A 20,687-nucleotide genomic window follows, 5' to 3' on the forward strand; every position below is an offset into this window, starting at 1 on the left:
ATACAGGGTTAGTCACGAGAAAATTATTTCTGAAAATTATTTTTACGCAACCCAAAATACTAATATCCCGTACCACTGGATACTATCTGAATTTAAAATGAATTGCTTAATCCATGATTGCTTTAACTTTGACAGTGTCCGTTTGACGTTAGTTCATTTTTAACATTTTTCTTCATCGTTTACTCTGCTCTGCAACCCCATTGGATCGACGTAGGTACGTCTCTCAATCTGCGCTCTTCTGAAGCCGTAAGTGCTCTAGCAATATTTTTCCCCGCTAATGGGCATGTGTTAGTTCGCCATCTCTGCGTCAACTAGAGCCTCTTCGAAGTACAAATCTGTAGCCTCTGGACCTCTTCGACCACCCATTTACAAAAACGCCGTAGCATCTCTCCAACATGCCAACATTTTCAACAGTTGTTGCAGTAGTTAAATTATTTAATTACTCTTTCAAGTTTACGTTGTATCCTTTGAATAAAATATCGTAAAAGTAATTTTTAGAAATAATTCTCTCATAACTAATCTGTATCATTGCAAAAGATCAAGAGGTACTCGAAGCAAGTCCTAACAAATTTATTAGCGGCGCCAGCGTAGTCTATCTCCGAGTGGCTACGGTACGACCATGGACACTCGCGTAACCTCCTGGTGTGTAGCGGTGAGGGGAGATTATAAACAATTGTGTATGGCACACAGTTTTATTGAAAATTGATTATTACATCAGCGCACCCGTGTGCTAGATGTTCCGGACAAAACTTAATAGCGACTGACTTAAAAACTAACTGTGTCGGTGTAACATAAGAAGTCGCCCCCGAATCGAAACCCAATGATTTTTTACGGGTCAACCGGGTCAAAGGGGTGGCTGCAGACCTGCAGCTGCAACATTTCTTTGACACACCGACGACATAGGCGTACTAAAGACATAGGCGTACCGACGACATTGTAGCACACGCAACATGCCGCCGCCCTTGAATGCCTCTAGGCATACAATTCACATTACAATTGTTCATTTTAGACTAGCAATATAAAAATAAGAACACACACAGATTGATGACAAACCATAGAAAACCTGTAGTGCATATCAGACAGTACCATATTTTAAATACACAAGAGATGACATTGATTGGAATGCGCTAAAAGAAATTGAATTTGAGTACTAACAACACGTCAAATAATATACAGTAAAACCTGTCTATGCCGGAATCGCGCGGGTCCAGAATTTTGATCCGTCTTAAACAGGGTTCCGGCTTTTACAGGAAACCCGCCTATGACGGAAAGTAAACCTCTATAAAACGGAAATCAATTTTTATTTAATTGAATACATAGGTCCATATAAAAGAATTATTGGAAATAGTCGTTTATTATTCTTTGCTTCTTTGTCCTTTGAGATATATTTTCAATACTTGTTCTCAACTGTAAAAGGTTGGCTACACGCTCACCACTTTGCCATTCTTCTCTAATTTATTTTATGTTTTATAATTTGATACACTTGCTTTTTTTTCAAGCGAACTTGCTGCAAAGTTCTTTAACACTCAAATTTTGCGGCTCGTGTACATTAATTAAATCCATTTTCCTGTTGTTGTTGGTCTTGTTTTGGGCTATTGCGAACACACATACAACCACGAAACACACTAATCAAATAAGAATTGAGAACAGTAACTTTGTGTTGACAAAAAATGCACCTGCAGGTCTACGAATTGAATAACATGTTTTTCGCAGAAATCATCAATTTTGTTCTCGCTTCCGTTTTACACAGAGTTGGGTGCATGTATTTTGACACTTTGGGACTTACAAATATTTTCCGTTTCCGCGTTATGCAGTTTCCGGCTTATACGGACCAAAATACATTAAATTGGGTATTTGAAAAAACGGGACTGCGGAAAATTTCCGCGATGAGCAGTTTTCCGCCTTCTACAGAGTCCGGCATAGACAGGTTTCACTGTACGTAAAAATAAGCATCCATTTGAATCCAACAACATATGTACAAATTAAGAGGCAAACATAAACTTGAACATAACATTAAGTGTACAAAATCCAGAAACGTAAATTTAAACAGATAAAAATGTAAGTCTGAGTGAGTACGCACAGCACAAGAGCCACAAAGGTCGTTATTGACCCTTTTCCTGTAAGCAAAGTGAGTAGACATTATATAAATTCCAATGATACAGAGTGAGACAACATCGCGCAGGCGAAGTCAGATTTTTGGAGCGCCAAGTTAAAATTAACCAATGAGCGATAGATTACGCATGTGTAGCTGGTTGCATTCTGTCAAAGCGGTTTGTTGTCACAGGCCTTTGCTCTGCTGCCGGAGTGCCGGATACGTGGTTTTGAACATGCGTGCGCACGGAAAGTCACTATGGAAGTTTTACGATCTTACAGGAAAAGGGTCAATTATACGCACTTCACTACACAATAGCACTTTGACATTTCGCGGGCACAGTATTTTTATTGGCCATCTATTGGCAGCGCACACACTTTGGACACACCGCGTTTGTAGACACCTTTTGAAGTTTTTACCGTCACTACGCGGACGACATAGGCGTACTAAAGACATAGGCGTACCGACGACATTGTAGCACAAGCAACACCTCCTTTCCGGAATTGTCAAAGTGACACTGCCAAAAGTGCCAAAGTCAAAGCAATCATGGATTAAGCTTTTCATTTTAAATTCAGTTAGTATCAAGTGGTATACGGTATTAGTATTTTGAGTTGCGTAAAAAGAATTTTCAGAAATAATTTTCTCGTGACTAACCCTGTATATTTTGAATAAAAATGTATTATGCTTATCATATGTTTAAAATATTTGCAAGATTTCAAAGCATTCGGTTTTGCAGATTCAAAATTAAATTGTAGGTAAAACGAAGTTCACCGGGTCAGCTAGTACTAATATAAATATAAAAACAATCGGCCCAGTACTTTCAGAGATTATCTAATCAAAATCTGGGACGGCAGACAGACAGACAGACAAACAGACGGACAGACGGACAAACAGAAACGGGAGACCTATTTCTTCGTCCTCTAGGGGTCATGATAGGTCGAGAAAATGTAAAAGTAAAGAGTCGGACAACGGACTCGATTACAATACTTTCTTTGCTTACGTTCGGGAAGTAAAAATCAAACAAACGGAAATGAAACTCCAGTTATTTTGAAAACAATATAATAAGTGATAACAACATAACGTGTGCAAAAAACTGTTAATGGCAGTCGGAATAGTGTGTGCTCCCTGTAGGTCCTCCATTCCCCACTCGTATCAAACCTTCAATTATCGTGTCCGAGTTCTGAACATAAGACATCACTTTACTTAACCAGGGTTGAATGTTTTTAGTGATAATAGACTTGAAGTTTGCTTGAATTCCATTCTGAACGCACTTTGTTCTTGCATCGACAATTTCTTTAATCTTAGGCCCCATGCGCTTCAGCTTATAAAGTTTTTCAGTATCATCTTCTATGCTTTTGGCAGTGATCTCTTCGCCGTCTGGAAGTTTCTTATTCTCGTTAAGAAACTTTATTAATTGGTCGTGATTTTTTAAAGCGCTCTCTAGGTTGTAAACGACTTTGAAATTAGCTTCCTTTCCAAGACTCCTCTGTCTGAAAAGACAATTAATTAATAGTTTTAGAAAAAAAATTGAGCGGAAGTAGTTTATAACGACCTTCGTCGACATAGAGAAAATAAGAAAAAAGACATTCGGTAGGAAACGGAAGAAAGTAAATACCTTTCAAGTGATAGGTTAAGGTACTCCCTGTAAGTATCGTACGCAGTCGTGATGACATTCTTTTCCAAAAAGTGTGCAAACTTGGCAGCGCAGTGGCTGATGTACTGCTTCTCCTCGATGAGTTCTTGCTTTTCCTGCACCAAGCTCTTGATGAGTTCGTTTAGCTCTTCGCGCTGTTTTTCTTCGCTTGTAATATTCGTCTGCACACTTTCGTCCACGATCTGCTTTTCCACAATTCTAGTTTCGTAATAGATAGTCATGTGCTTCGAACCAGAACATTTGCAGTATTTACAAATAAAACCAATAAAATCAATTTGATTGCAAAACCTTAGAGTCCAGTGTCCTAGTTTTTCGTAGTTAATTATTCCTGTCCAACACGGTTCCAGACATTTCGTTTTATAACAACTCCTTGTCGTGTTTCCGACCTGGAAAGTGTGTTACTTGTACGCACAGTCAGAAGATGTAGCCAACAGAGATGTTTCTTACCATGACGGAATGTACACAACTCTGATTTGTACAAACCAAAACCGAGTGTTTGAGAGGAACTATTTCCAAATCGACGGTCGATTTATGTAGTTTTTTTCTCAGTTCAGTGATGTTTAAGTCTGTTTTCTCCGATTCTTCCTCCTTGTTTTGGAGTTCCACGATCTTTTGTTGTAAGAGCTGAAAAATGTCCGACAACGGTTTCGCTAATCCAAGAATCAAATTCTTCGCTTTGTTAAGGCTGACGGTGTGCCTTACATCATGAGGCTCCAGTGCTGTAACGTGAGCCATGAATCTAAAAAATTAATCAGAGACGATTTTTTTATTGTTGCAGTGATAACTCAGTTATAAAAATGGGAGTAGTGCGAAATTCGAAACAGTGACCAGGGTAGGATTCATGGATGAATGATATAAAAATTTAACTTGCCTTTCGGGAGAGCTAATGTGAATGATCTGGAGGAGTTATCAGATTTATAGATCTGATTTGTATAAATATAAAAATCTGACAACTCATAGGAAACTTGGAATACTTGTGATTTCTCATTATAATTATATCGTTATAATGTTCGGGAAAATAAAATGAAGTTAACTTAAAAATAATTGGTCGAAGGTTGCTTCCACAGAATTTCTCTCGCCCCTGTAGCACGTCCCAACAAATCCCGCTTCTTTGAAAAATTATAAACACTTTTTGCGACTTCCCTCGCTCCTGAAGTACCATGAAACATATCCAGCAATTTTAAAAAATTATAAAATTTTTGTTTTTTCATCATAACCCTTACAAGTTAAAATAGAAATATGTATGTAGTGTTTAAAATAAATGTAAAGAAACATGGTACGCGTGAGTTTTTCTATTATAAAATTTTGTGATGACATGATCAACATTTTTCCAAGCTTAGGTATTTCAGTTTGGATAAATGCAGTATAATAGTCCGTTGGTGGGGATGTTTATCTAAATTTTAGTTAGCGTATTTCTGTTAACAACCCCTATTTTTTATGTCATTAATCAATTATTAATCAAGTAATATTATAATATGTTATTCCAAATCTGTAGGCTAATGTAGGCAACTAATAATGTTTTTATCTCTTCTGATGCATTAGTTCAATAATTATACCAATTTGTCAATATCAAACATCCGGATGGATTTTGATCTTTCTTGTTTTCCATTTAAACTGAACCATGTACTTTCTTTGTTGTAATTTGGATATATAAGGAAGCTCTGCTGTTCTAATCATTAAGAATATAGTCAAGTCTTGTTGCGGAAAGTTATTGTGATACAAAGTGATTGCGCTATCGACTACTGTGTAAAGATCCTAAAATTGTCTTCAGTTAATAAAACCTGTTAGTAGTGTTTGTGCTGCGTTTCATTTGAAAAAGTGTAACAAGTTGCGCTGAGGCATAACATTTCCACCTACACGATATTCCTAATACACAGTAGCAGACAAACAGACGGAAACGGGAAAAAGGAGACCTATTTTTTCGTACTCGGAGGAGGTAAGTTGTCTCCCAAATGTACAAATTTCTAAAAACCGCACCCAATCCTACATTAGGGGTGGTTTAGTTGTTAAAAACACTTCCTACCCTTAATTTACCTTAAGTCAATTTATTTTATTGATTAAATTAAAGGCAACACTTATTATTAGTATTACATCCCAACCAACCCAATTTGGTAGACACAAAATTTGTTAAAGGAAAAACTCGGTTGAAACATAAGGGTAGCACGCTTATTTACATCGACTTTAACATTACAGACCTGCATTTGTTTTATGCGCTCACTTGGTTCCTCGAATGTGAAATAGCCATGTTTATAATCAACCAATTGTGAATTTCACCGTCAAGAATTAAAATAAAACCCAATGTTTTATATAATAAGCGGAAGTCGAAGCAATAAAACCGATGGTCGTTTTGTTTACAGTTTCTCTGTTTGACTCTCACGTATGCTGTTACGCCTGTCATCTTAAATTAAGAATGTTTATACATACACGATTTTCAGTTGCCTCTGATACGTATACGTGAGTAAATTGTTTCGTTATTTTATTGATTATTACAAATCAATATTCAAAACGACCCAATTCATTTTCCCGAAAATTTGAGAATATAATAATTTTTTCTTAGTATTACACTACATCTATCCCAACTGATATACGTGTCCTTGCAAAAATGTTGATGACGTCATCGCTATTTTTTTTTAAATTCCCACTACAAAAATGTAATGAGAAAAAAAACACAATAGGCATGCAGTCGTCAAGTTTCCGACAGCGAGGGAAGTACTGTCTAAACTCTTTAGACCAATTTTTTACTTCCCGAGCGTAAGCAAAGGAAGTATTGTAATCGAGTCCGTCGGCCGACTCTCTACTTTTACGTTTTCTCGATCTTTCATGACCCCTAGAAGACGAAGCAATAGGTCTCCCATTTCCGTCTGTCTGTCCGTCTGTCCGTCTGTCCGTCCGTCTGTCCGTCCGTCTGTCCGTCTGTCCGTCTGTCCGTCTGCCGTCCCGGATTTTTATTAGACAGATAATCTCCGAAAGTACTCGACCGATTGTTGTGAAGTTTTGTACGTATATTAAGAATATCATGTAGATGGTAAAACGCTAACCAAAATTTGTCTAATCATCCCCACCACTAATGCGATGACGTCACTTCAAAATTGTACATAGTAAATGGGTTTTCAATTGTATAAAATAACATAGTCCTACACATGTAGTTTACAACTCCGAATCGACTTTTCACCCGAAACGTCCAGATTTTTGGAAAAAAAATCAAAATTATAAAACAACATTTTGAAATTTAATTTTTAATCTGCTAACCAGAATGCTTTGAAATGTTGCAGATGTTTTAAGGCTATAAAGAGCATCATAAATCTTTAGTCAAAAAATATTTGCTTATCCCCTCCAAAAACTTGATGACGTCAGCTCAAAAGTTTGTGGAATAAATCATATCTAAAATGTACAAAATATGATGAGTCTGTACTTGTGATCTATCACTCCATTCATATTTTTTGGATTTGCATATACAGAGTGACTCAAAAAAATTAATGAATGCGTAAATTTATTTTACTGATTTACTCAGAAACTACAAAACCGAATGCTTTGAAATCTTGCAGATGTTTTAAGGTTATAAAGAGCATAATAAATGTTTAGTCAAAATACATTTGCTTATCCCCTCCAAAAAATTGATGACGTCAGCTTGAAACTTTGCCGAATAAATCCTATCTAAACTGTACAAAATATGATGAGTCTGTACTTGTGATTTATCACTCCATTGATTTTTTTTTGGATTTGCATATACAGGGTGACTCAAAAAAATTAATCAATTGTTACCGCTGCCGCCGCGTGGCCGCCACTGGACCGGGCCCCCGTGATGCTGGCGCCGCTGGCGTGGACCGGCGCAGAGAGAGAAGAGAAACAGCTGAGCGGAACAACGTAGATAATAATATGGCGTACCAGTGTTGCCTTGTAGAACTTTTGTAATTCGGACACTTTTCTTTGAAATATATTATAGGGCAGCGGTGGGATAGCCCTTGTGCTTTTCTGTGAGAGTTCGGGAGTGATGTGAATGCGATGGATCGTGATAGTTACTCCAGTAGCTCGAGCTCCAGATCGAGTTCAGCGGATGGGAACTACAAGCGCAGACAGAAGCGTACTCGATCACCTTCCAAAGCGTCCCGAAACTTAATCGCACCTGGTACGAGCCGGGGCAGCGACCATAAGTCATATACGCCATCAAATACACCCCCGTTACCAAAATCCAACGATACTGTGAGCAGGTTAGAAGCGTTGGTGGAAAAGTTGATTAAGCACCAAACAAAGGCGAAAGACAAACACCATCGTGGAATTAGGGTTGCTATAAAACCGGAAAGTATACCCGAGTTCACGCCTGGAAATCCAAATTTGAGTTCAGCGAAATGGATCGCAAAAATCGAACAGTTGGCAAAAATTAATAAGTGGGATGAGCCAACCATGATATTTTTAATGCAGAGTCGTCTAAGTGGATTAGCTCGACGCTGGTATGATAATTTATCAACATATCGACTGAGTTGGAAAGAGTGGAAGAAATTGCTCGTAAAATCCTTCCCTGAACACAGAGATTTCGCCACTACGTTACGTGCCCTCGTAAATTGGATGAAGTTGCCTACAGAATCATGGGAAAGATATTACTGTGACAAGGTAGAACTTACAAATGCTTGCGATATTAATGGACATAGAGCCGTGTCGTGTATTATTGATGGTATTGAAGATCCAAGCGTCCAAGCAGGGGCCAGAGCAGGTAGATATACGAGCCCAGACCGGCTCTACGCTGAATATATCTCTGTTCTAAAACCTGAAAAGTCCGTCTCGAGCACGACTGTAGCGAAAACTGCGTTTACAACTCCACATCGCCGTCCTTTGAGCGAAAGGGAGCGATCGAATGAGCCGCCTCCAAAAAAGGCGAAACCACCGGCTAGAAGACCCCCAAAATGCTATAACTGTAGGGATGAGGGTCACTTTGCCGATAAGTGTCCGAAACCCAAAGTGGAATGTTCCAGTTGTAAGCGGTTGGGCCACCTTACAAAAGATTGCCGCAGGCAGTCCATCAAAAATCAAGTTGTCCTTGAGAAAGACTTGGCACCCGTCAACAGTAGTTACTTTTTTGACTGCTGGGTTAATGAAACGCCCTCCCAGGCATATGTTGATTCGGGGTGCGGCGCTGTTCTAATCCGGGAAGATACCGCCAACATGCTGAACATGGAACGCAGTCCCTGCACGAAATATGTAATAGGTTACGGCGGAGTAGCCACGAAAACTCTCGGAAAACTGACCATCCAACTCAAGATAGATGGTGCAGAGGCTGAAGTTGAGAGCCTGATAGTACCCAATACTGCTCAAGAAATTCCTGTAATGGTGGGCCAAACTTTCTTAAATCAAGATGAGATCATGATGATTGTTTCTGGACAGACCGTACGAGTTACCCGAAGAGGAAGTGACTTGTGCGAAACTCTCGATGTTCCTCCCAGGAAAATTCCTTTATGGGCAAAGGAATCAATCGTGTTAGAACCGAGAACAACGGCTCTCGTCGCCGTGACTTCTCGAGGTGCCTGTGCCGACGACGTATACGTAAGAGGTGGCTTACGACCGCTGCCTGATGGAGAACACGTCGTACACGAATGTATTACGAAAGGGAGGATGGCTACGTCGCCATCACGAATCTTTCGTACCGGCATATCGAGGTAAGTCCCAAAACAATCTTAGTTAGGTCTGTAGTTTGTTTTGAGGAAAAGTCGTCTCCGGTGTCAAAAGTAACAACTGCATTGCCGTTAGCGACACAATCCGTTGATGTAGTCGATGTTTTCGATTTCCATAATCTGATATACAATCAACATCTCACGCCAACGCAGGTCCGTGATTTAGTTAGTTTAATAAACGAATTTAGCGATTGTTTTGCGTCAACCACTAAACATCTAGGCAAAACCGACGTGTTGAAGATGTCGATACATCTTCAGGATGACAATCCTGTGGTCTATCGGCCATATCGTCTCTCTCACAATGAACGCCAAGTTGTGAGAGACATCGTAAAAGATTTACTCGAAAATGAGATCATCCAAGAATCGGATTCGCCTTACTCGAGCCCTATAGTCCTCGTGAAGAAGAAAAACGGTGAGCAGCGTATGTGCGTCGACTACAGAGCCTTAAACGCCAAAACAGTAAAGGACAGGTTCCCTCTTCCACACGTTGACGAATTCGTAGAAAAATTAAAAGGATGTAGGTACTTTACAAGTCTGGACCTGGCCAGCGGATACCACCAATTGCAAATAGAAGCTTCTTCTGTTCCTAAAACGGCTTTTGTCACTCCAGACGGTCACTACGAATTCCTCAGAGTTCCATTTGGATTGTGTAACGCACCAGCTGTGTTCCAAAGAACTATAAACAAGGTTTTGGGAAATTTGCGTTACGGGAAGGCGCTAGCCTATATGGACGACATATTGCTGCCGACAGAAGACATCGAAAGTGGCATGGCTAATCTAAGACTGGTCTTACAGTCACTTCGCACTGCTGGACTTACTTTACGCCCGGCCAAGTGCCAGTTTTTTATGGAAAAAGTTGAATACTTAGGACATGAGATTAGTGGCCAAGGCATACGACCAGGGAAAGCAAAGACAGTCGCAGTCGAGAATTTCCCAACGCCGACTGATGTACGCGGTGTCAGACAGTTTCTTGGCTTGGCTAGTTATTTCAGAAAGTATGTTAGAGATTTCGCTAGAATCGCTAAACCGCTAACAATCCTAACAAAAAAGGACACTGTTTTCACATGGGGTGACGAACAACGGATAGCTTTTGACGCCCTCAAAAAGTCATTAACATCACGACCTCTATTGGCGATTTACGACCCGCAATTGACGACGGAGGTTCACACTGACGCATCCAAATGGGGAATAGGTGGCATTCTATTACAAAGGCAAAGGGACGGTACTGTTCGACCAGTACTATATTATTCCAGACAGACTACGAAGGAAGAACAACGATACCACTCATACGAGTTAGAGACAATGGCAGTGGTGTATACATTGAAAGCATTTAGAATATATTTGATTGGTCTGAAATTTAAGGTTGTGACGGATTGTAGCGCGATTCGCGCCACTCTATCGAAGCGTGATTTGGTCCCTAGAATTGGAAGATGGTGGCTAAGCATCCAAGATTATACGTTTGACGTCGAATATCGTCCGGGACACAAAATGTCACACGCTGATGCTTTGAGCAGAAACCCTGTCGGTTTAGAAGTAACGATTGCAGGTGCCGTAAACATCAACGAAGATGATTGGGTTCTAACCGCTCAGATGTTGGACGATAGGTGCAAGTACCTTAACGAGACTCTGCAACGGAAGCCAGAGGATAAGGAAGAACGAGATATACATGCAAACTATCGTCTTATCAACAATAGACTGTATAAGATTACAAACAACGGGAATAAGTGGTTTGTGCCTAAAACGGCAAGACGGAACGTCGTCTCGCATTTCCATGACGAGAATGGCCACTTGGCAGATATGAAGACGATATCGGCCATACCGGCATCATACTGGTTTCCTGGAATGCGTAGATACGTCAAGAAGTATATATCGAGTTGCCTACCGTGCTTGTACAACAAAGACATGGGTGGGAAAAAGCCAGGCTACATGCACCCTATCGAGAAAATTGCGGTGCCCTTTGACACACTTCACGTTGACCATCTGGGCCCTTTTGTCAAGTCGAAACGAAAGAATGCATATTTAATAGTGCTTGTAGATGCTTTTACAAAGTTCGTGTTCATGAAGGCAGTTCCATCAACTAAGGCACGACTCGTGGTTAACTTCTTGAATAGCATGATAGACAATTTTGGTGTTCCTAGAAGAATCATCTCAGATCGAGGTAGCTGTTTTACTAGTAAGCAGTTCACGGAATACTGCAAGACTCTAAACATAAAGCATGTTTTGAACGCAACGGCAACCCCGAGAGCAAATGGTCAGGTTGAACGTTACAACCGCACGATATTAGCCTCACTGGCGTCATCTATGGAAGATGAACAAAGATGGGACGAAGCCGTCTCGGCAGTGCGATGGGGACTGAATTCTACGGCGAATTCGTCTACGGGAAAATCGCCGTACGAGTTGCTGTTCGGATGCGTGCCAAGAAGCACTGGTACTGCATTTCTGGCCAACGAAGTGGCAATTGAACCAGAGAATGCAGGAGACGTCCAAGCAATGAGAGCGAACGCAAAAGCTCGTATAGACGCCCATCAAAGCAAACGCAAAGCTTCCTTCGATGCACATCGACGTGCGGGGCGAACGTATAAGAAAGGTGAACAGGTTCTACTGCGAACGATTGCTGCTAGTAACCAGGGCCAAAGCAAGAAGCTTCTGCCAAAGTATAGTGGGCCCTTTGTCATTACAGAAGTCCTGACACATGATCGCTATGTAGTCGAGGACATGACAGGTTCTTCTCGATCGCAGAGAAGCTACAGAGGAGTCGTTTCCCTCGATAAGCTAAAGCCCTACAACGTGAGAGTTAGTTCAGAATCCGACGGAGAATCTGAGACTAGCCATGAGGGTTGTTCGTCATAAGGTCAGCTAGTGGAATTCTAAGATCACTACGTTGCTGTCTTAGTATCCCCTAGCAACAGGTTATGTTATTATAAGTCTAGAATAAATTATGTAGGGTTACTAACTCGGGAATAGTTGAGGCGAGATTTAGCCTAATTTGTTTGTTAACTGGTCCCTCTTCTTTTAGGGCAACTCGTTCCACGGGGACGCGGAGGCTGGTAGCGTAGCCGACTGTTACCGCTGCCGCCACGTGGCCGCCACTGGACCGGCCCCCGTGATGCTGGCGCCGCTGGCGTGGACCGGCGCAGAGAGAAAAGGAACAGCTGAGCGGAACGACGTAGAAAATATATGGCGTACCAGTGGTGCCTTGTATAACTTTTGTAATTCGGACACTTTTCTTTGAAATATATTATACAACCTTGAACACAAAAAATTTTAGAAAACGCCTCTGGGTTTTTTCGAGAGCTAAAGTGTGGGTTTGAGCAGAAGGGGCCCACACAATGCTTGCACATTCCAGCTTCGACCTCACGAAAGCAAAGGAAAAAACCAAGACACTTATAAGCTTCCGAAGCTAGGTTACCAATATGATCAGCGAATGTTAATTTGTGGTCAAAAGTAATCCCTAAGTCGCAAAAGGACTCAACTTTAGACAACGGCAAGGAGTTAATGGTGTAATCGTACATTATTTTATTATTTTTGTTCGTCATTGACATGATACGACATTTGTCAAAGTTTACTGGCATGTAGTTAGATGTACTCCACGTAAGGAAGCTATCAATGTTCTTTTGTAATTCCACACAGTCACTTATATTAGAAACGCGTCTGAAAATCTTCAGGTCATCAGCATATATCAGTAGGGGAAAAGTGCCTAAAATGATCCCCTCAGGTCAAATGATCCCCATCAATTGTAAGAAAATTTGTGGCTCCATCTACCAAACATAACTGTCATTTGATTAAGCGCTCTGTAATTAGTACCTTCTGAAAGTTTGATGGCGTTCTGTGTATTCTGCACAGTTTTGTGCCAAAATATGTAAAATAAGCACCTCTGATCTAAGGTAAGATATATTTTAAAAGTCCATTACTTCCATTTGAAAGGTCTTATAGCGGTGGTAGTTGTTTTGACAGAATTAGATACATTTCAGTCGTAGGTTAGTTATAATATTTTTACCGCGTGTAAAAATTGAAGGTTAGTTTACAATTTTTGAATGCGGATATGCTACCTAAGGCGAAATGATCACTTTTTCTTGAGGCAAAATGATCCCGGATCATTGGGCGGGGCTAGTACCTGCTAAGATAAGACTGATTTTTGCAAAATCATATACCCTCTAAGAAAAGAGAGGGTGGGTGGGCGGGGCTAGTACCTGCTAAGATAAGACTGATTTTTGCAGATAACATATCCTCTAACCCCGCCCACCTACTCTTTATTTTCTTTGAGGGAATACCATTTGCCAATATCAGTTTTATCTTAGCAAGTACTAACCCCACCCACCCGCCCGTTATTTTCTTAGAATGTTTGTTATTTGCCAATATCAGCCTTATCTTGCCAAGCACTAGCTCGGCCCATCCGCCCTTTATCTTGTTAGAGGGTTAGTACCTAATAAGATAAGACTGATTTTCGCAAATGACATATCCTCCAAGAAAAGAGAGGGTGGGTGGGCGGGGCTACTACCTGCCAAGATAAGACTGATTTTTGCAGATGACATATCCTCTAACCCCGCCCACCCACCCTTTAGTTTCTTCGAGAGAATACCATTTGCCAATACCAGTTTTATCTTAGCAGTTACTAGCCCCACCCACCTACTACCTGCTAAAATAAAACTGATTTTCGCAAATGAAATACCCTCTAAGAGAGGAGAGGGAGGGTGGGTGGAGCTAGTACCTCTTAAGACAGGGAAATTTAAATAATTTAAAAGAATTTTTGGGGATTTTCGTGTTCTATTTTTGGGAAATTCTCAGTCTTAAGAGGTACTAATCCCAGTCACCCGCCGTCACTTTTCTTAAAGGGTATCTCATTTGCCAAAATCAGTTTTATATTAGCAAGTATTAGCCCCACCCACCCACCCTCTCTTTTCTTAGAGGGTATATCATTTGTCATATTCAGTTTTATCTTAGCAGTTAGTAGACCCGCCCACCCGCCCTCTCTTTTCTTAAAGGCTATATCATTTGCCAAATTCAGTCTTATCTTAGCACTTACTAACCCCACCCACCCACCCTCTTTTTTCTTAGAGTGTATGTCATTTGCCAAATTCAGTTTTATCTTAGCAGTAACTAGTAGTACGCGAGCGAGTGTAATCAACACAAGCAAGAAATAGCAAGAGTTGTTATGCATCAGTGGGAAAAGGACGGCTGACCACGTAGCACGTGTTGGGTGGCAAAAAACGCTTCATTTGAACGGGAATTAATACGTTCTCTTACGAATTTGTTCAAACAATCAATTATAACAAACGTTTGTTAATGAAAACTATATTTTTACAGTTTACATTAAAATTATGTGTAATATGAAACAACAAAAATCATGTTAAGTGGTGGAGATAGTCTTTTAATAAAATGAAATGTATACAGAATCTACAATATATTACGAATTCAGTTAATACAATAATCTTTTACAAGTTAACTAATCTTGTTGTGTATGTTCATTGGTAAATCTGAAATTTTTAGGATAAAATTAATTAAACTTTCGATAAAAGTGACAGGGTGCCTAATTAAATTAAACATATTAAATTGTGTGGAGTTTTCTAGTAAAATCTATTTTATAAATCCAGGTACAAATAATTAAAACAATAATTAATAGATATAAAATTTGTAGCAACAATCCTTTTTTTTCGTAACTCGGAATGTTCGAGGAATCTAACAAAATTTTTAAATTATAATTACGAAATCCTTCGTCTCTATATGTGATTATTACCTATGAAATGAAACAGGATTGCTTTCTTTGTACGTTCTTTGCAATTATACGCACAACACGATTTCACGATGTTTAACAAATAGTCCGATAAAATACAACTTAAGAAGACTGTAGTCATTTAAATAAGGTAACTTGAGCCTAAAAAACTTAAATTTGCAAAAATACACCTTTAAATACCATGCGACAGCACGAAAGAAACCGCCAGAAACACAGTAGTCTGCAGTTTCGCGTCAATGTTTTGCCACCCACAGAGCCCTATCTCTGTCCCACTGTGTTGGCAACGCGCGTCTCTCTCTAAGTTACTTCCATATAATATTATTTCTATGGTTATGTCATGATTTGATTTTTCTTGTTGATGCTGTACCCTTATGGTCAAAATTCAAAGGGATCATTATGCCCATGCCGAGGGATCATTTTACCTATGGGGATGCCTAAAATGATCCTTTTGTAAGGTCCTGGAAAAACGTTAATAACTTTTTTTATAATTATCGAATCACCAATTGGCTTATACTGTCACCTAGATAAATCAATGTTCTTACAAATAATGCTACAGTTTTACATGAATAATAATAATTTGTATTTTTTAAAGAATTTCTCCCTTAGGGGGATCATTTTAGGCACCTTTCCCCTACCTAAGAATTTAAGTTCTTAATAATATCATCAATAAAAATTACGAAGAAAAATGGACCTAAGACTGAGCCTTGGGGAACACCTGAATAAACGGGGAATTTACCAGATTCAAATCCATGGTATTTAACGCATTGAAATCTAGGTGACAAATACGATTGAACTAATTTTATTAAGTGACGAGATAAACCGTAATTATAAAGCTTCATCAGCAGAATGTCATGGTTAAGCCTGTCAAACGCTTCGGAAAAATCTGTAAAGCTTACGTCAACTTGTTCCTTATTGTCGAAACTATTCGAAACATACTGAGTGAAACAACATAAATTTGTTACCGTAGAACGGCCACTTAAAAATCCGTGCTGTGATTCCGATATTGAGTAGTGATGTAGATAAAATGCGAGAATTTTATGTAAGATATATCCAAAACTTTGTTTAATATTAAAATAAATATGATTGTTAGAGGATAGGTAAAAATATGGGCACAGTCTAATAGTAAGAAGCCAGGAATGTTTTCATACCCAGAAGTTAAGTTCGATTTGATTTTCTTTAAGGCATCAAGTACTTCCGACTCACTAACAGAGGAGATATGGAAGGACGTATTAAAGGACTCATCAACACATTTCTGAAAGTCATCAGTATGAAGATGAGACTGAGAGAAGCTAGCACTAAAGTGCCTACCGAAGGCTTCAACAATGTCAGACGGATTTTGGAGGGAATAAGAATAAGATTTCTTAAGATTATTTATATGCGCCCAAAATTTCTTAGGATCCGATTTGATATTTAATTCTAGATTTAGTGAATAATTGTTATATGCCCTCTTAATAAGCCCCTTTAACTCCCTACGTACGGATCTAAAGTTTAGGAGGTAAGTCTCGGTCTTATTCGATTTATATTTGGTCCAAAGTGTCCATTTGAGATTAACCATTTTAATAACGTCCATCGTAAACCAAGCAGGGTAAGAAGAATTACGACGACGGTGAGTTTTCGGGACATGACTATCAAGTAATAAACACAATTTTTACTTCTCGAGCGTAAGCAAAGGAAGTATTGTAATCGAGTCCGTCGGCCGACTCTCTACTTTTAAGTTTTCTCGATCTTTCATGACCCCTAGAAGACGAAGAAATAGGTCTCCCATTTCCGTCTGTCTGTCCGTCTGTCCGTCTGTCCGTCCGTCTGTCCGTCTGTCCGTCTGTCCGTCTGTCCGTCTGTCCGTCTGCCGTCCCGGATTTTTATTAGACAGATAATCTCCGAAAGTACTCGACCGATTGTTGTGAAATTTTGTACTTATATTAAGAATATCATGTAGATGGTAAAACGCTAACCAAAATTTGTCTAATCATCCCCACCACTAATGCGATGACGTCACTTCAAAATTGTACATAGTAAATGGGTTTTCAATTGTATAAAATAACATAGTCCTACACATGTAGTTTACAACTCTGAATCGACTTTTCACCCAAAACGTCCAGATTTTTGGAAAAAAAATCAAAATTATAAAACAACATTTTGAAATTTAATTTTTAATCTGCTAACCAGAATGCTTTGAAATGTTGCAGATGTTTTAAGGCTATAAAGAGCATCATAAATCTTTAGTCAAAAAATATTTGCTTATCCCCTCCAAAAACTTGATGACGTCAGCTCAAAAGTTTGTGGAATAAATCATATCTAAAATGTACAAAATATGATGAGTCTGTACTTGTGATCTATCACTCCATTCATATTTTTTGGATTTGCATATACAGGGTGACTCAAAAAAATTAATCAATGCGTAAATTTATTTTACTGATTTACTCAGAAACTACAAAACCGAATGCTTTGAAATCTTGCAGATGTTTTAAGGTTATAAAGAGCATAATAAATGTTTAGTCAAAATATATTTGCTTATCCCCTCCAAAAAATTGATGACGTCAGCTCGAAAGTTTGCAGAATAAATCCTATCTAAACTGTAAAAATATGATGAGTCTGTACTTGTAATTTATCACTCCATTCATATTTTTTGGATTTGCATATACAGGGTGACTCAAAAAAATTAATGTATGCGTAAATATATTTTATTGATTTAATCAGGAACTACAAAACCGAATGCTCTGAAATCTTGCAGATGTTTTAAGGTCATAAAGAGCATAATAAATGTTTAGTCAAAATATATTTGCTTATCCCCTCCAAAAACTTGATGACGTCAGCTCGAAAGTTTGCCGAATAAATCATATCTAAAATGTACAAAATATGATGAGTCTGTACTTGTCATTTATCACTCCATTCATATTTTTTGGATTTGCATATACAGAGTGACTCAAAAAAATTAATGAATGCGTAAATATATTTTATTGATTTAATCAGGAACTACAAAACGGAATGCTCTGACATCTTGCAGATGTTTTAAGGTTATAAAGAGCATTATAAATGTTTAGTCAAAATATATTTGCTTATCCCCTCCAAAAACTTGATGACGTCAGCTCGAAAATTTGCCGAATAAATCATATCTAAAATGTACAAAATATGATCAGTCTGTACTTGTGATCTATCACTCCATTCATATTTTTTGGATTTGCATATACAGGGTGATTCAAAAAAATAAATGAAAGCGTAAATTTATTTTCTGATTTACTCAGGAACTACAAAACCGAATGCTTCGAAATCTTGAAGATATTTTAAAATTATCATAAGCATGGTAAATTTTTGATCAAAATGTATTTGGTCGTCCCCCCTAAAAAATTTATGACGTCACCACAAAATTTTGCTGAATAAATCCTATCTAAAATGTACAAAATATGGTGAGTCTCTTCTTGTGATTTATCATCCCATTCAAATTTTTTCGATTTGCATATACAGGGTGACTCAAAAAAATTAATGAATGCGTAAATTTATTTTATTGATTTAATCAATAATTACAGAACCGAATGCTGTGAAATCTTGGAGATATTTTAAAGTTATCATAAGCATGGTAAATTTTTTATCAAAATTTATTTGCTCATCCCCCCCTAAAAAAATTGATGACGTCACCCTAAAATTTGGTAAATAAATCCTATCTAAAATGTGAAAAATATGATGAGTCTGTACTTGTGATTTATCATTCCATTCATATTTTTTCGATTTGCATATACAGAGTGACTGAAAAAAATTAATGAATGCGTCAATTTATTTTATTGATTTAATCAGGAATTACAGAACCAAATGCTTTGAAATCTTGGAGATGTTTTAAAGTTATTATAAGCATGGTATATTTTTATCAAAATGTATTTGCTCATCCCCCCTAAAAAATTGATGACGTCACCCCAAAATTTTGCTGAATAAATCCTATCTAAAATGTACAAAATATGATGAGTCTGTACTAGTGATTTATCATTCCATTCATATTTTTTAGATTTTCATAAAAGGTGGCTCAAAAAAATTAACGAAGTCAATTTATTTTATTGATTAAATTAACACTTATTATTAGTATTACATTGGACCAACCCAATTTGGTAGACACAAAATTTTTTAAAGTAAAAACTCGGTTGAAACATAAGGGTAACACGCTTATTTACATCTACTTTAACTCTCTCATATTACTCGCCGGCGCCGTATACGTGAGTAAATTGTTTCGTTATTTTATTGATTATAACAAATCAATATTCAAAACGACACAAATTATTTTCCCGAAAATTTGGGAATACAATAATTTTATTCTTAGTATTACACTACATCTATCCCAACTGATATACGTGTCCTTGCAAAAATGTTGTTGACGTCATCGCAATTTTTTTTTAAATTCCCATTACAAAAATGTAATGAGAAAAAAAACACAATAGGCATGCAGTCGTCAAGTTTCCGACAGCGAGGGAAGTACTGTCCAAACTCTTTAGACCAATTTTTACTTCCCGAGCGTAAGCAAAGGAAGTATTGTAATCGAGTCCGTCGGCCGACTCTCTACTTTTACGTTTTCTCGATCTTTCATGACCCCTAGAAGACGAAGAAATAGTTCTCCCATTTCCGTCTGTCTGTCCGTCTGTTCGTCTGTCCGTCTGTCCGTCCGTCTGTCCGTCCGTCTGTCCGTCCGTCTGTCCGTCCGTCTGTCCGTCTGCCGTCCCGGATTTTTATTAGACAGATAATCTCCGAAAGTACTCGACCGATTGTTGTGAAATTTTGTACTTATATTAAGAATATCATGTAGATGGTAAAACGCTAACCAAAATTTGTCTAATCATCCCCACCACTAATGCGATGACGTCACTTCAAAATTGTACATAGTAAATGGGTTTTCAATTGTATAAAATAACATAGTCCTACACATGTAGTTTACAACTCTGAATCGACTTTTCACCCGAAACGTCCAGATTTTTGGAAAAAAAATCAAAATTATAAAACAACATTTTGAAATTTAATTTTTAATCTGCTATAGTCAGGATCACGAAGCAATGCGTACACGTCACGGACTCTGTATGACGTCATGCGCATACCACGTTTGTCATACAAATGAATCGGTTTGAAAACTGTCAACAAACATGTCGGCTTGTTATTGTTTTGGTTTGTTCTATTTATGATTATAGCATGAGAAGACCGTTAGTGTGAAGCAACAGTTAAGAAATAAGCTACACTTGCAGTGTTTCAGCATACAAGGGCATGCTGCAGGCTGCATAGACGCTATGAATTACAAACTCAGGCACAGGAAAGATCATGACTGTAACCCCTTTCACGTGTTCCTAGTCACTGAAGCCTGCCACTCACGTTCCAACGCCGCGGTACAATTGTGTAGGATATGACGAAATTGAAGTGTTTTTGAACGTCTGTGTATGCGACAAGCAAATCGGTTGGATGTGGACGGTTGGTGAACAAGTCTGTCTGCAGCAGTACAATCGTATTGTATTGGATGGAAATTTGATCGTGTGGACAGTGTACGTTATACAAACCGTGAAAGCAGCTATAAAAGTCCATTTT

General features: G+C 38.5%; 2 protein-coding genes across 2 annotated transcripts in view; one reads left to right on the forward strand and one right to left on the reverse strand.

The window, feature by feature from the left end:
* Nucleotides 1-3,134: 3,134 nt before the first annotated feature.
* The window catches only part of LOC135137089 (uncharacterized), a 29,590-nt gene continuing 12,037 nt past the window's right edge, over nucleotides 3,135-20,687 (reverse strand). The window contains exons 2-4 of the mRNA XM_064066635.1: nucleotides 4,194-4,485; nucleotides 3,708-4,132; nucleotides 3,135-3,582 (exon numbers count right to left, since the gene is read on the reverse strand). Of these exons, the coding sequence (XP_063922705.1) occupies nucleotides 3,189-3,582; nucleotides 3,708-4,132; nucleotides 4,194-4,481 (1,107 nt within the window). The 5' untranslated portion in view covers nucleotides 4,482-4,485 and the 3' untranslated portion in view covers nucleotides 3,135-3,188. The remainder of the gene's footprint in view (nucleotides 3,583-3,707; nucleotides 4,133-4,193; nucleotides 4,486-20,687) is intronic.
* Nucleotides 7,749-12,569, forward strand: LOC135137053 (uncharacterized). The gene is made up of 2 exons (XM_064066591.1): nucleotides 7,749-9,394; nucleotides 12,426-12,569. The coding sequence occupies exons 1-2, from the start codon at nucleotides 7,749-7,751 to the stop codon at nucleotides 12,463-12,465; spliced, it is 1,686 nt and encodes a 561-aa protein (XP_063922661.1). The 3' UTR covers nucleotides 12,466-12,569.

This window comes from Zophobas morio, unplaced genomic scaffold (assembly GCF_036711695.1).
Source record: "Zophobas morio isolate AGI-343-1 ecotype UQ-CSIRO unplaced genomic scaffold, CSIRO_AGI_Zmor_V1 ptg000028l, whole genome shotgun sequence".
In the NCBI taxonomy this organism is placed as follows: Eukaryota; Metazoa; Arthropoda; class Insecta; order Coleoptera; family Tenebrionidae; genus Zophobas; species Zophobas morio.